At 46.9% G+C, this 14,461-nt stretch overlaps 1 protein-coding gene across 3 annotated transcripts; it reads left to right on the top strand.

The window, feature by feature from the left end:
* The first annotated feature begins 7,677 nt into the window (after window positions 1-7,677).
* Window positions 7,678-14,206, top strand: cyp26c1 (cytochrome P450 family 26 subfamily C member 1). Of its 3 annotated transcripts, none has more exons than XM_089011634.1 (7): window positions 7,678-7,799; window positions 10,010-10,309; window positions 10,386-10,610; window positions 11,089-11,364; window positions 11,567-11,722; window positions 11,934-12,224; window positions 13,298-14,206. In XM_089011634.1, the coding sequence occupies exons 2-7, from the start codon at window positions 10,103-10,105 to the stop codon at window positions 13,643-13,645; spliced, it is 1,503 nt and encodes a 500-aa protein (XP_088867760.1). In that variant the 5' UTR covers window positions 7,678-7,799; window positions 10,010-10,102; the 3' UTR covers window positions 13,646-14,206. The 3 variants fall into 3 exon arrangements, with proteins under 3 accessions (XP_088867760.1, XP_088867761.1, XP_088867762.1); XM_089011635.1 differs by lacking the exon at window positions 7,678-7,799 and adding an exon at window positions 7,831-8,160; XM_089011636.1 differs by lacking the exon at window positions 7,678-7,799 and adding an exon at window positions 8,693-8,737.
* Window positions 14,207-14,461: the final 255 nt, after the last annotated feature.

Here is a 14,461-nt window from a genome sequence, read left to right as displayed (position 1 = left end):
CCAATCCAATCCAATCCAAAGCAAACACTTCATCTGCCGTACTCTTTTTTGGCATGAAGCCATACTGCTGCTCATAAATGTTCACTTCTGCTCTTAGTCTTGCTTCGACTACTCTTTCCCAGAGTTTCATTGTATGGCTCATCAACTTTATTCCTCTGTAATTCGTACAACTCTGCACATGTCCTTTGTTCTTAAAAATGGGCACGAGTACACTTCGTCTCCATTCTTCAGGCATCTGTTCACCATCTAAGATCTTGTTGAATAACCCAGTCAGGAACACCACCGCCACCTCTCCAAGACACTTCCATACCTCGATTGGTATTGGTAAATCCGAGTGCCTTTCCCCCCTTCATCCTCTTCAGCGCCCTCCTCACTTCATCCTTGCTAATGCTTGCTACGTCTTGGTCCACAACAGTCACGTCTTCTACTCTTTGTTCCTTCTCATTTTCCTCATTCATTAATTCTTCAAAGTACTCTTTCCGTCTTGCCATCACACTACTGGCACCTGTTAATACATTGCCATCTCTATCCTTAATCACCCGAACCTGCTGCAGGTCCTTACCGTCTTTGTCTCTCTGTCTCGCCAGCCTGTAAAGATCAGTCTCACCTTCGTTGCAGTCTAGCCGAGCATACAAGTCATAATAGGCCTCTTGTTTGGCCTTTTCCACCTTTACTTTTACCGTGCGCTGCATCTCCTTGTACTGCTGTCTACTCTCGTCCGCCCTCTCAGTGTCCCACGTCTTCTTTGCTAACCTATTTCTCTGTATACACTCCTGCACCTCCCCATTCCACCACCAAGTCTCCTTATCTACCTTTCTTCCACTCCATACACCAAGTAATTCCGACCCGTGTCTCTGATTATGTTCGCTGTAGTTTGCCAGTCATCTGGAAGGACCTCTTGCACACCCAGTGCTTGTCTTACCTCCTTCCTAAATGTCATGCAACACTGTTCCTTTTTCAACTTCCACCATTTTGTCCTCACTTCAGCCTTTGGTTTTGTTCACGCACTGCCAGCGTCATCCTACAGACCACCAACCTATGCTGTCTGGCTACACTCTCACCAACCACTACTTTGCAGTCACTGATTTCTTTTAGATGGCGCCGTTGACACAAAATGTAGTCTACCTGTGTACTTCTGCCTCCACTCTTATAGGTCACCCTATGTTCCTGTCTCTTCTGAAAGAAAGTATTCACAATAGCCATTTGCATTCTCTTAGCAAAGTCAACCACCATCTGTCCTTCAGCGTTCCTCATCTGGAGTCCAAACCTACCCATCACCTCCTCATCATCTTTGTTTCCTGCGCCAACATGTCCATTGAAGTCTCCACCAATTACAACCCTCTCACTTCTCGGGATGTTCTGTATGACTTCATCAAAGTCCAACCAAAATTTCTCCTTCTCCGCCAGCTCACATCCTACTTGTGGGGCATACCCACAAACAACATTGAACATCACGCCTTCAATTTCTAGCTTCAGACTCATCATTCTATCTGATACTCTTTTTACTTCTAAGACATTCCTAACAAACTCCTCTTTTAAGATAACCCCAACTCCATTCCTCTTTCTGTCTTCACCATGATAGAACAACTTAAACCCTGACCCTAAGCTTCTAGCCTTGCTCCTTTTCCACCTGGTCTCCTGGACACACAGTATGTCTGCCTTCCTTCTCTGCATCATGTCAACCAGCTCTCGACCTTTACCTGTCATTGTTCCTACATTCAAAGTTCTTACTCTTAGTTCTATACTCTTGGCGTTCCATTTCTCTCTTTTCCTCCGGGCACACCTCCCTCCTCTCCTTCTTCGACCAACAGTAGTCCATTTTCCACTGGCACCCTGAAGGTCAACAGTACCAATGGCGGCCGTTGTTAACCCGGGCCTCGACCGATCCGGTATGGGATTCATAGGTTTGATTCGCATATTTGTTTTGGCAAAAATGTTTACGTTGGATGCCCTTCCTGACACAACCCTCTGTATTTATCCGGGCATGGGACCGGCACAATAAGACACTGGCTTGTGCCCCCTTGTGGCTACATTACACACACACACACACACATATATATATATATATATACAAATTAAATGTATTCATATTTTCAAATTTTGTATTCAAATGTAACACACGTTCTTCTCTAAACTTATCAGAAAGGGTGGTCCTCACTTCTTATCTGGAGTTTACCGGGACCTCACAAAAACATTGAAACAGGAATGTGTGTCTGTATATGTGTATGTCAATGTGCGCGCATGTGTGTGCACACGTATCTATTTTGGTTCCACGCGTGAGTAAGCGCATATGGTATGCAAAAAAGGGTTAGCACATTCCTTCCTGGTTGCTTTGCCACGTTGTTGACGTGTCACAACAAAAACGCTGGCTGCCGCCGTCAGCCCACACTCACGGCACCTCATTCCTGCTACGCAAACTCGCTTCCGATACGCCGCCCGCCGCCGCTTCGACATACGAGTCCTTCCTTTGACCACGCCCACAAATCGGAATCCTCATAACTGTCGCTCGTATTGTTGAGAACACAAACGGGATTTGCCACGGCTCGTTGAAATGCGCCGTTTTGTTTAAAACCTCGCCAAACACACACACACACACACACACACAACACACACACACACACACACACACACGCAGCAAGAAGCGGGCGCAGGCTGGCATGACCCCCACCACCCCCACCCCTCCGCCCAACCTAGAGCGTGCGTCCCGCTGGCTTCCCGGCGTACGCTTGACCGGAGGGCGGAGGAGGCGCCGCTGGGCGCTAATCCTGTTAAAGAACAGAAAGAGAGCCTGCAGCGCCGCTTTGAGCGCTTTGACCTGCCTCGCCGCCATGACACTCGCGTCCGCCGCGCCGCCGCCGTTCCTCTCCTCAGCCCGTTGCTAAAAGTTATGCCATGACGCCGCCGCCGCCGGATGCCAACAACTGCGGAGACAGACGTCACTTGCTTTCTATCTTTGAGTTATTCCCGGTTGAGTGAACGCTGGCGCGTGTGGCTGCCGCTGCTCACCCACAGAAAAAATAATAGCTATCTCGCTAGCTAGCTATCAGCTGTCTAGCTATCTATTAGCTAGCTAGCTTTCTATCTTTTTGAATTACTTCCGGGTTGAGTGAACGCTGGTGCGTGTGGCTGCCGCTGCTCACCTACAGAAAAACATTAGCAATCTAGCTCGCTAGCAATTTGCTGTCTAGCTATCTATTAGCTAGCTAGCTTTCTATCTTTTTGAGTTACTTCCGGGTTGAGTGAACGCTGGTGCGTGTGGCTGCTGCTCACCCACAGAAAAACTTATCCTGTGACTGTAAAGTGACCTTGAAAGTTTTGAAAGGCGCTTAGAAATGAAATGGATTATTACTATAACTTGGAATATACATGGACATGACTCAAATTGCGTCGCCATGTTGCGCCGCCCCCACCTAAAAAAAAAAAATCATTGAGGATTTCCCCTCCTCATCCTCTCCCACCCAAAAAAATGCTAAAAACCACCAAATTGGCTTAAAAAGTAAAGAATGTTAGCTGGCCTTTCTTTGGAGTGGGCGTGTCCTCACATCACGTGAAAAATCGGTATGTGTGTGTGTGTGTGTGTGTGTGTGTGTGTGTGTGTGTGTGTGTGTGCGCATGCGAGTGTGTGTAACTAGGTGCGTGTGTGTATGTGGGAGAGAGCAGTGGGGTTTGGGCTCCCTGGTGATGTTTTTTTGTTGGATGATTGACAGCTTCAGAAACCCAACTGGCAATGAAGTGCTCGTCGCACAGTAATACACACATACATACACATACACACAAACGAAAAGGGTCGACAGTGTGTGTGTGTGTGTGTGTTGTTGTCATGCATGAAATGAGAAGAAAAGAATGACGGACAGGAGCTGTGGGGGGTGTGAGTGGGCGGGGCTAGCTTTGATTGACACATCGGTGTATCGGCCGAATGCTTTTCTAGTCAGTGCTCAGTTGACGAAGTCTTTCAAAGTAAAACAAAAAAAAAAATACGACTCGGCGTGAGGGTTCAAAGGTCATTGATGACTTTTTTTTGTGTAGTTGATGGCCCAAATGGACTCGCGACGCCCCCCCTCCCCACGACAGACATTGGGGGGCGGGTCCACTGATTCGCAAATGGTGAATGAATTCAACTGCTTCGTCAGCTTGGTGGCGTCACAAGATGGCCGGTGGGAAAGTTTTTTAATTATTTTTTTTTGGGGGGGGGGCCTCACAAAGGGGAAAGAATTGATTTGAAGAAGCTCTCAGGGTTAAGGGGGGGGCATGTGGGCGTGCAGCACATAAGTCACAACGGCAGCTTGCTTCCGACTGTACGTCATGATGAATGAGAGGGCAGGACCCTCCCCCCCCCAACAACTCCCCCTTGCCACGCCCCCCACACACACCATTGCAGGTGTACCTTGACTAAGCACTTTCATTTTTTTTCACCCCCCATGAAAAAGTTCCACCCCCCCTCCCCCTTCTCACATCACTCAACCAGTCAAGGAAAGACAAACTCGAGACACCCGCGACCAATCCCATCATAAACAGCTGGAGTGCAATCAAAATGCGACAAACCTTCACAGCAGCCTGAGGCGGAATATCCTCCCATGCGGACGCTAGCGCGAAGAAATCCAAATCGCTCAACCGTGGGTGCGCAACAGGTGGTCCAGGGTGTCCTCAGGGGGGGATGGAGGGGGGGGGGCTTTCCTTTCCACTCAGGATGCTTCCTCTCTCTTTTGTTTACGCCTGCACAAAAGCAAAAGCAGAGATCTTCACTCAGGTGGGCAGTGAGAGGTCATTTCCTCACCCCCCCCCCCTCCCCGCCACCTCACCCCCCGAGGGGCTTGACAGTGTCACCCAGCTGAAAATAATAATAATTATTATTATTTCATTTTAAGCACCTTTCAGAGCTCTCAAGGACACGATACAGTAACAAATGAATAATATGCATATAATGTATGTTAAAAAACAATTTTGACAAACCAAAATATTTTGGAGAGAAATCAAATGTTAGCTCTGCAGCTATCTAGCTAGGAATTAATAAATAAGGTTTTAAGTTCAGTAAATGTCATCTCTAGCTAGATAGGTAGCTAGGCATCTATTAGCTAGCTTTCTATCTATTCGAGTTACTTCCGGGTTGAGTGAACACTGGCGCGTGCGGCTGCCGCTGCTCACCCACGGAAAAACTTATCCTGCGACTGTAAAGTGACCTTGAGAGTTTTGAAAGGCGTTTGAATGAGCTGGCACCCACGTCACTCACGGGTTAGCAAAAGCCATACATAGCGCATGTCAGGGATATGACAGTACAACAAAATGGTGACCGCCCCCAAGTGGCCCAAAAAAAATTACATCACGTTATCAATAATAATAAGAATAAGAAGAAGTAGTAGAAGAAGAATACATTTGATTTCTAAGCACCTTTCAAAACTCTCAAGGTCACAGGATTGGATTTTCTGCAGGTGAGAAGCGCCAGCGTTCACTCAACCCGGAAGTAAATCAAATAGATAGAAAGGTAGCCAGCTAGCTAACAGTTAGCTAATAGATAGCCAGCTAGACAGTTAGCTAATTAGCCTGATTGCCATGTCGCTAATAAATAGCCAGCTACATAGCTAGATAGCAAATATATTGCCAGCTAGGTAGATAGCTAATAGATTGAAAATGCATAGCAAATAGATAGCTAGCAATCAACGGATTGAACGCGAAAATCAAAATACGCGTGGTTTGACAGCCATTTTGATTGACGATGGGGGTCAAAGTTGACGACCCCATTTTGTTTTTTGTTTTTTTTTTCCGCAAAGCCAAAGTCTCCAAAATGAGAGTCGGGCGAACTTCCGGTTTCGGAGAACAAGCGCGGCTTTGAGAAGCCGGAGACCAGTGAGGTCGCGACCTCGGGCCGCGGCCCCGAAAACGATCCGTCCGCCCTGGCGAGCCGCCAGGGAGCAGCGCAATGTAAGAGGAGGAAGTCGGGTAGCGTTTCAAAATAAAAGTCCCGCTTGGCTTTGAATGTGGCCGACGTGCCTTTCTCACGTGTCGTCTCGCGGGAGGCGCGTAAGCGCCAGCCGCCATTTTCTCCCGCCGCGTGGCTTCCGTAATGGATCCCAAGCCGCTTCCGTTGCAAATGGACAAGCGCTCCCCTAGCAGAGTGGCGGCAGGAGGTCGGACGGGTTTTCAAGCGTTGACAGATTCCCACGTCCCGTCGAGGCCGCCGCACCTCCCGCAAAATGGCCTCCCTGCTTTTCTGAGGGTGCGTTGACCAACGGATGAGACGAGGGAATTACTGTTGGCAGTGACATGCTAACATTGTCTAGACACGCATGGAGCTGACATGACAAGAGGATGTGATCATGTGACCTCAAAGTGATTCCCAGGATGGAAAATTTGGGTGACTAAACGATCCCGCCAATGGATGTATTTACTTCTGTATTTATTTATCTATCGTGTATCAATTAGTTTGTTTATTTATTTGTTTGTTTATTTATTTCTTTATGAATATACAGTAAAGTCTCGTTATATCGATATATCGATAGTCCCTGTTATATCGATACTATTTCTATGCACGCACGGAGAAAATTACATGCAAACAGGGTCGGATATATCGATAGTCCCTGTTATATCGATATTTTTTCGGACTCCCTTGAATATCGATATAACGAGACTTTACTGTATGTATGTATTTATTTACATTTTTAGCCGTTTACTTGTTTATGTATTTATATAATAATAATAATAATAGTTTATTTGTTTATGTTTGTATTTATCCGTGTATCCATTTATGTATTGTCGTTATCCGTCCATTTATTTATTTATTTATTGTTGATGTATTATTTATTTGTTTCTGTTTATGTATGTATGTATTTATTTATTTATTTATCTATTTATTCATCTATGTATTTATTTATCTGCGTATCAGTTAGTTTATTTATTTATTGGTCAATTTATTTATGTACTTATTTATTCATTTATTTTCCATCTATTTATTTATTTTATATTCATGTATTTACCTGTTTATTTATTTATGGATTTTTTTATTTTTTTATTGCCATCCAAGTCCATTTAAATTTAAGTTGATTTGAAGTACAGCGGAGATGCCCGTCCGCTACTCTGAGCATTTTGTCATGTGCCTAAAAAGTGAACAAATACAAATAGAGCATCCAAATTTCCAACGGTTGGATTCAGCGTGGATTGATCAATCATGCCTGCACGGATGCAGAAATCAAAAACAGAAAAGAAAGACTTTGAGTGAACAGAGGATGTCAATCATCTTCATCTGCTGAGCCAGAATCAACTTTGACCAACTTTTGTCTTCCCCTCAAGCAACAAGTGACAATGTTTTTTTTTTTTTTAACTTTGTTACTTTCTGGGTTGAATGAACGCTGCCGCATGTGGCTGCCACTGCTCACCCGCAGAAAAAAATATCCTGTGACTGTAGTGTCCTTGAGAGTTTTGAAAGACGCTTATAAATCAAATGTATTATTATTATTATTATTATTATTATTCCACATCATCTTCATCATCGTGCTGCGTGCTGAGCACCGGTCTTGTGAAAGACTGTTAGATCAATCAAATGATGTCAGTTTCAGGATTTAATGTCGGCCCACAGTATTTGTTCCTTCCCAGTGGCTGAGGTGAGGCGCGTGACGTCACAATCCCCTTTCCCGACCATCAACTGAGGAAGTCTCTCTCTCTTTTTTTCTCTCTCTCTTTTCTCACGGATCGGGCCCCGTTGAGCATCTCGGCGGTGACGTCACGGGCGAAGGTGGGCTGCCAATAAAAAGGCACGCAAGCCCGTCCCGCCGCTTCAGCTTCACATTTGGACTTCGCCTGCGGAGGAGGTGAGCACGCGCACGCGCACACATATTTTGGGAACGCGCTCGCGCCGCCTTGGGGTACCCGGTGGGGTATGGGAGACCTGCGACCGGGAAACCCTCCCTACACCTGAAGCGTGCTCGAAAGGTGACGGACAAGACGGCGCACGCCGGATGTAAAAGTCTTTGGAATAATTGTCGGTTCGGCTCGACTCAGTTGGCTTCGCTCGGTCGGCGGTTCCATTAGCTTCCGGCGCTTGATCGCCTCAGGGGAGGCCGATGCAAGCAATAAAGACGCTCACGCGCAAACTTTATCTTCCTTTTCGGCTGTCGTGAAGTTGAAGTGACAGTGGGACACCCCTCTCCCCCTCCGGCCGGGACTCGTCAGGTATCTGCACTCGAGGATTTTTTTTTATTCGTCTAATTTTCGAAATATACCAACGAGAAAATGTTATCGTGATTTTGCGGGGAATGATTGCATGACTCAACGCATTTTTTTTTAATTCAGAACAGTTGCGTTCAATATCCCAATTTTGAGATGGCAGACGAGATTATTCTAAAATGAAAACAAATATAAACGAAAAAAGACGGGTTTTTTTTTTTTTTGCGTTAATGGTTGAGCTGAATTATACTTTTTATATTTGATATCAATGTTCTGGAGTAAAGAACGAGGGAAGGAAGCATTTTCACGTGGAACCACACCCCCAAATAAAATCCAATAAAATGGGATTTGGGGTGGATTTTATTCATTAATTGTTTTTTATAGTTTTTTTGGGAAACAGTTGACTGCATTTTATGAACCCCAAAAAATAAATAAACAAAAAAACACACTATTAATATATTTTGGGGAATTTAAGAAAAAAACTGAATTATGTTTAACCTAAAGAAATCACTTTCGCAGGATTTCGAAGGAGCTACAGTACTTAGTCAAAGTGACTTCAAATGCCCCCAAAAATATACATTGCGTGAGTATTGAAGAAAGTCGAAGTGAAATTTTTTGTTTAACACAAACATCGTAAAATGCATTATTTATTATTATTCAAAAAACTAAACACATGTAAATATATACAAGATGATAGATCAATCGACAGATCAATAGATTGACAGACAGATAGATAACAAGGTAGCTGATAGACAGACACTATCCTGACAGACAGACAACAAGCTAGCTGATAGACAAATAGCTATCTTTATAGCGAGCTATCTAGATAGTTAAGTAGATAAGTAGCTAGGTAGCTAGATAGCGAGCTAGATAGATAGATAGATTTGATAGCTAGCTAGCTTCGATAGGATAGTTTGCGGCTGGATGGATGCATAGCTTGAGGGGCCCGCAATAAGAAGAAAGGAGCATCAGCGCAGAGCGCAGATACGTATGTGGAACTGTCGCAGCTTGGAATTGAAGCGGATTTATGTGGGCCAGGAGACGTGAGACAATCTCTTTTCGTCAATGGATGCAACAGCTGCGTGTTTGCTTTCAACATTTAGCTTGTAGTAGACGTGCACATTCCACCATGACATGCCTGATCCACTGCTGAAAAGGACGCTTTGATCCTCTCCTCTTTCATCTAGTCTGTGACTTTGTGTTCTCATATTACAGTAAAGTCTCGTTATATCGATAGTACCGCTTATTACTTATTACTATTTTTATGAACGCAAGGAGAAAATTACATGCGCGCAGGGTCGGATATATCGATAGTCCTGGTTATATCAATATTTTTTCGAACTCCCGAGAATATCGATATAACGAGACTTTACTGTATTTGTTATTTAGTTTTTATTTACTTCAAGATGGCGCCGTGAGAGTGGCTGCCTTTCCAGCTGCTCCTGTATTTTGATTTTCTACTTCCGTTCCTTTCCTCTTCCTTTCATAACTTTACTGCTGCGTAATGTAAATTTCTCCACTGCGAGACGAATAAAGGTAGATCATATCCCATCCAAAAACCAGCTAGATTGATAGAATTTCAATGTCATCTGATTTTGGCTATCAGGTCACCAAACCACAAATTGTTTGTGGGTCATTTTCTGAAAATGTGATGAATAAGAGTCATGACACTTGAAAGAATAAAAAATATAATAATGCATGTAGATTTTATGTTCTTGAATGTTTCACAAGTGTAAATGTCTCTCAAGGGGAAACTGTCACGTCTAAAAATGGACAATTCCAAACCTGAGGGATCAACGACGACGACAATGCTTACTGGGTTTGGTAAACAGTTGGTGTGCTTGTGTGCGTGTAGGCGCGTTGGAGCCCCAGGCCGACAGACCAACAAGACAGGAGGAGGAGGTGGAGGAGGCGCTGGTGCGTGGATGCTTCCAGTTTGGAGGAGGCCATGTTCCCCACGTGGCACTTCCCCGACGTATGGGCGGTGACGGGCGCCTTGACGTGGCTGCTGTGTGCGCCACTCGCGCTGGGGCTGACGCATCTTCTGTGGAGTTTGCGATGGAGGCTGACCAGGGATCCCCAGAATCCGCTTCCCCTGCCCCAAGGCTCCATGGGGTGGCCTTTAGTCGGGGAGACCCTCCACTGGCTCGTCCAGGTGAGCCACGAATCAAATTCTATTTGGACAGTCCATTCAGATGAGAAAAAATTCCTGATGGGTGTCCGGTCGGCAGGGGTCCGACTTCCACGTCAGTCGCAGGCGGCGACACGGCAACGTGTTCAAGACGCACCTCCTGGGTAAACCCGTCATCCGGGTGACGGGCGCCGAAAACATCCGTAAGATCCTGATGGGCGAGCACAACCTGGTGTGCACACAGTGGCCGCGGAGTACCCGCATCATCTTGGGACCCAACACGCTCGTCAACTCCACCGGTGAGGCCCACAAGAAGAAGAGGAAGGTATGGCCACTCTGGGGGTTGGGGGGTTTGTGGGTTGGGGGGAGTCAATGGAGTCAGGTCGGGTCAAGTCAAGTCTTCACTTGGTTTAGGCCATCACACGTTCCTTGGAAAAAGGTGCAGATCCATCGGCTTGTCTCTGGGGCAGCATTCCGCAGGACCCTGAGGACTCGCGTTTGTGAAATTGGCCACATATTGGTTCCATTTGAGGGCAAAGCAGTAGCCTAAGCTCCAAAGCACCATGAAAAAGATGACCCTACCACGTGTATTTGAACTAAAGTTGAACTGACAAGAACTGTGGTTCATAGACTTGCCGTGGTTCAGAGACTCAAGCTTGCATTGACCCTTACGTCGTACAGAAGGTGCTCATTCTCTGCGGTCCCTTGCGAGTGTTTGGACAATTTGTGAGAACGTTTCACAGCTAACAAGAAGGATGTCTCAACCCGCGGTGACACCGGCGATGCGTACTGTATCTGTCCAGGTGCTGGCCAAAGTGTTCAGTAGAAGCGCTCTGGAGTCGTACCTTCCCCGACTGCGGGACACGGTGCGGCGGCAAGTAGCCGAGTGGTGCGCCCGGCCCGACGCCGTGGATGTGTACGCTGCCGCCAAATTGCTGACCTTCCGCATCGCCGTGCGCGTCCTGCTCGGTCTGCGGTTGGACGAGGAGAGAGTGGCCTACCTGGGAGCCATCTTCGAGCAGCTCATGGATAATCTCTTCTCACTTCCCGTGGACACGCCGCTCAGCGGCCTTCGAAAGGTGCGTAGCTAATCTGCGGGGCATTCCTTCTGACTGTTTACGTGTAGCGATTTCTCCCGATTCGATGAACCTTGGGATCATTTCAAGGACCGCGAGGGATGAAATCCCTCAAGTCCTTGCAAATGTATCTTGAAGAACATTGCACTTCAACGGTTTGATTATTTGAAACAGAGGGTCCAAGGTTATTTACAAATCGTTGTAGGGAATCAGAGCCAGGGAGATCCTTCACGCCAATATGGAGAAGATCATCGCGGAGAAGATGGAGCAGCAGCATCACCGCGAACATCTGGACGCCTTCGACTACATGTTGTCCAGCGCCAGGGAGCATGGCCACATCCTCACCATCCAGGAGCTCAAGGTAGACACGTTAGCACATTAGCATCTCAGAGTCTGCGTAGGACACCTCAGACCCTCTTCCGAAATGGTTTCAAGACAGCTGATAGAAGAATATTCTCTACCAGAGTTATTTAGAGTAGTCAGAAACTTCCATCCGACGCAAAACACCCGAAAGGATCTTCAGTCAGACCGCCAAAGGACTTTATGTTATGGTGTTGTCGCTGACTTTTTAGGAAACGGCCGTGGAGCTGATCTTCGCCGCTCACTACACCACGGCCAGCGCGGCGACATCTCTGCTGCTGCAGCTCCTGTGCCACCCGACCGTGGTCCGACGCCTGAAAAGCGAGCTGGATTCCGAAGGGGTCACCGGATCCGAGGATGACGGCGAAGGTCCTGGGGTGAACTTAAGCCTGGACAAGCTGAGCCGGCTGCGCTACCTGGATAGTGTTATCAAAGAGGTTCTACGCTTCCTGCCGCCAGTTTCTGGAGGGTACCGGACCGCCCTGCAGACCTTTGAGTTGGACGTAAGTAAGCGTCCATCCACCCATACCTTCAAATGTGGCAGTTAGGACCATAGATCAGAGCACAAGGCCACCAGGTGAACCTGAATACAGTTTCTGAGCAGCTAGCAGCAACACACCACTGTGCGGTTTGTCATGTTCTTTGAGGAGGACCCCCGCCGTGGCCTCCCCATCCTCACGTGCCCCTCGACTGCCCCCATCGCGCCCCCAATTTGCGCAGGAGCCTTTTGTAAAAAAAAATTCTGAGGAATTCCCAAAAGACTATGGTGGTCCACGTGAGGCTATTGGTGCTGGTCTTTCTCAGGGTAGAACTGCTCTATAGTGCACAAAATGTTATTATGCCTGTTCACTCAAGCTAATCTTTCTAAAGCTTCAACTACAGAGACCCGACCCGGCCCGGTAATTGGGCTGGAGTTAAAAAAAGCTCCTATCAAAAGGAGAGACTGCAAGAGACGAAGAGTTTCCTCTTGTTGCTTCTTCCCAAACAGGGAAGGGTGGACCAGGGTAGGGTAGGACAGGCAGATCAGGCGCAATGTCTACGGTGATACAGACACTACGCCGCTACTGACTCTGTATCGGTTTGTCGGGGTGCCCACACAGCTTAGCCAAAAATGCCAAGCTCTCGATTTTCCGCTCAATCTACGTTCAGACCCCTCACCTGAGGTCACGAGCTGGAGGTCGTGACCCAATAACAAAGCGCCCCGGATGCAAGCAGCCGTAATGAGTTTCCACCGCGGGATGTCCGGCGCTCTCGCTCTGTCTCTCGCCCTTACAGAGAGGGTGAGAAAACCGGTCAACCGAGAGAGTCGAGCTGCCGCTCCTATGCGTTGAGAGGAGCCACATGAGGTGGCTCGAGCATCTAATTAGGATGACGCCTGGACGCCTTCCTGGGGAGGTGTTCCGGGTCCGGGCAGGAGGCCCCAGAACACGTTGGAGAGATCATGGCTCCCTGGCTAGCTTGGGATGAATGCCTGAGGAAGAGTAGCGTGAAGAGGCTGGGGGTGAAGGGGGGTGTTCGGATCATATCAGTGTCCGCGGCGTAACATCAGATTCTCAGTATGTGTTTGTGCTTTCAGGGCTACCAGGTCCCCAAAGGCTGGAGTGTCATGTACAGCATCAGGGACACGCATGAGACCGCCGCAGTCTTTCAAGCTCCGGAGCTCTTCGATCCGGACCGTTTCGGGCCAGACCGGGAGGAAAACCGCTCATCCCGTTTCAGCTACGTGCCTTTTGGTGGCGGAGTGCGGAGCTGCGTGGGCAAAGAACTGGCTCAGATAGTACTAAAGACTCTGGCTGTGGAACTGGTGGCAACTTGCGAATGGACTCTGGCCACACAGGACTTCCCTAAAATGCAGACCGTGCCAATTGTGCACCCGGTCAACGGACTATATGTGCGCTTCACGCCAAACCGGGCTCTTCGTTAAGATCACATCACGGTCCTCCTGTGCCGGCTTCTTCAGGATTTTTCAGGACCTCCTCAGACTCTGAACTGCATCCATTCTGATCTTGTGTGCTACGATTCAACTCACCGGAGCGACACGGGCCAACCTGATGCCCAGGCGCATTCAGGACTCGCGGATCGATAGACATTTCCCTTTCTTATAAATACGACAGAACTCAAATGATCATGACAGAACAAAAAAACAGACACCACGACACCACTCAGCCAAGAACTGGGCAATCCTATTTCTTTGCCGCTGGTGTTTTCACAAAAACAAAAGTAGTAATACCACCTCTACTTATGAAAATTAATATTTTCTGGAAAAAAATTCTGAACAGGATATTTGTAAATTGAGACGTGTTTCCCCATGTAAATTCCCTAATCCGTTCCAAGCCTCCCCAAAATTCAGACATAAATATTTTGAAAAGCATAGCAATATGTAATAAATACATGTTAAAATTAGATTATTGCCCAATAATTGGGAGTTGTGCATCACGTAAAAAAAACAAAGAATAGAGTAATGAATAAAAATGATGGTCATTTATCTTTGAAATGGATCCTCATCGGTTTTTGCTCCTAAGTGTTTTTCTTCTTGGTATTTCGTAAAGAACTGATCCAACGATATTTGCTTTGTCTGCGTTTAACAATCCTATGAAAATATCCAAAGCAAACATCAGCATAGTGACCGGTGAACACCTTTTCCGATTTATTCACATAGAACGCCTCATCGTCCGAAGGATGAATAACGAGGACGCTACCTAGCATCTCATTATCTAATTGTACACACAGACAGACACGT

Source organism: Hippocampus bargibanti, linkage group LG13 (assembly GCF_051943395.1).
Source record: "Hippocampus bargibanti isolate YZ-2025 linkage group LG13, ASM5194339v1, whole genome shotgun sequence".
Lineage (NCBI taxonomy): Eukaryota > Metazoa > Chordata > Actinopteri > Syngnathiformes > Syngnathidae > Hippocampus > Hippocampus bargibanti.
This window is presented reverse-complemented; position numbering and strand designations above follow the sequence as displayed.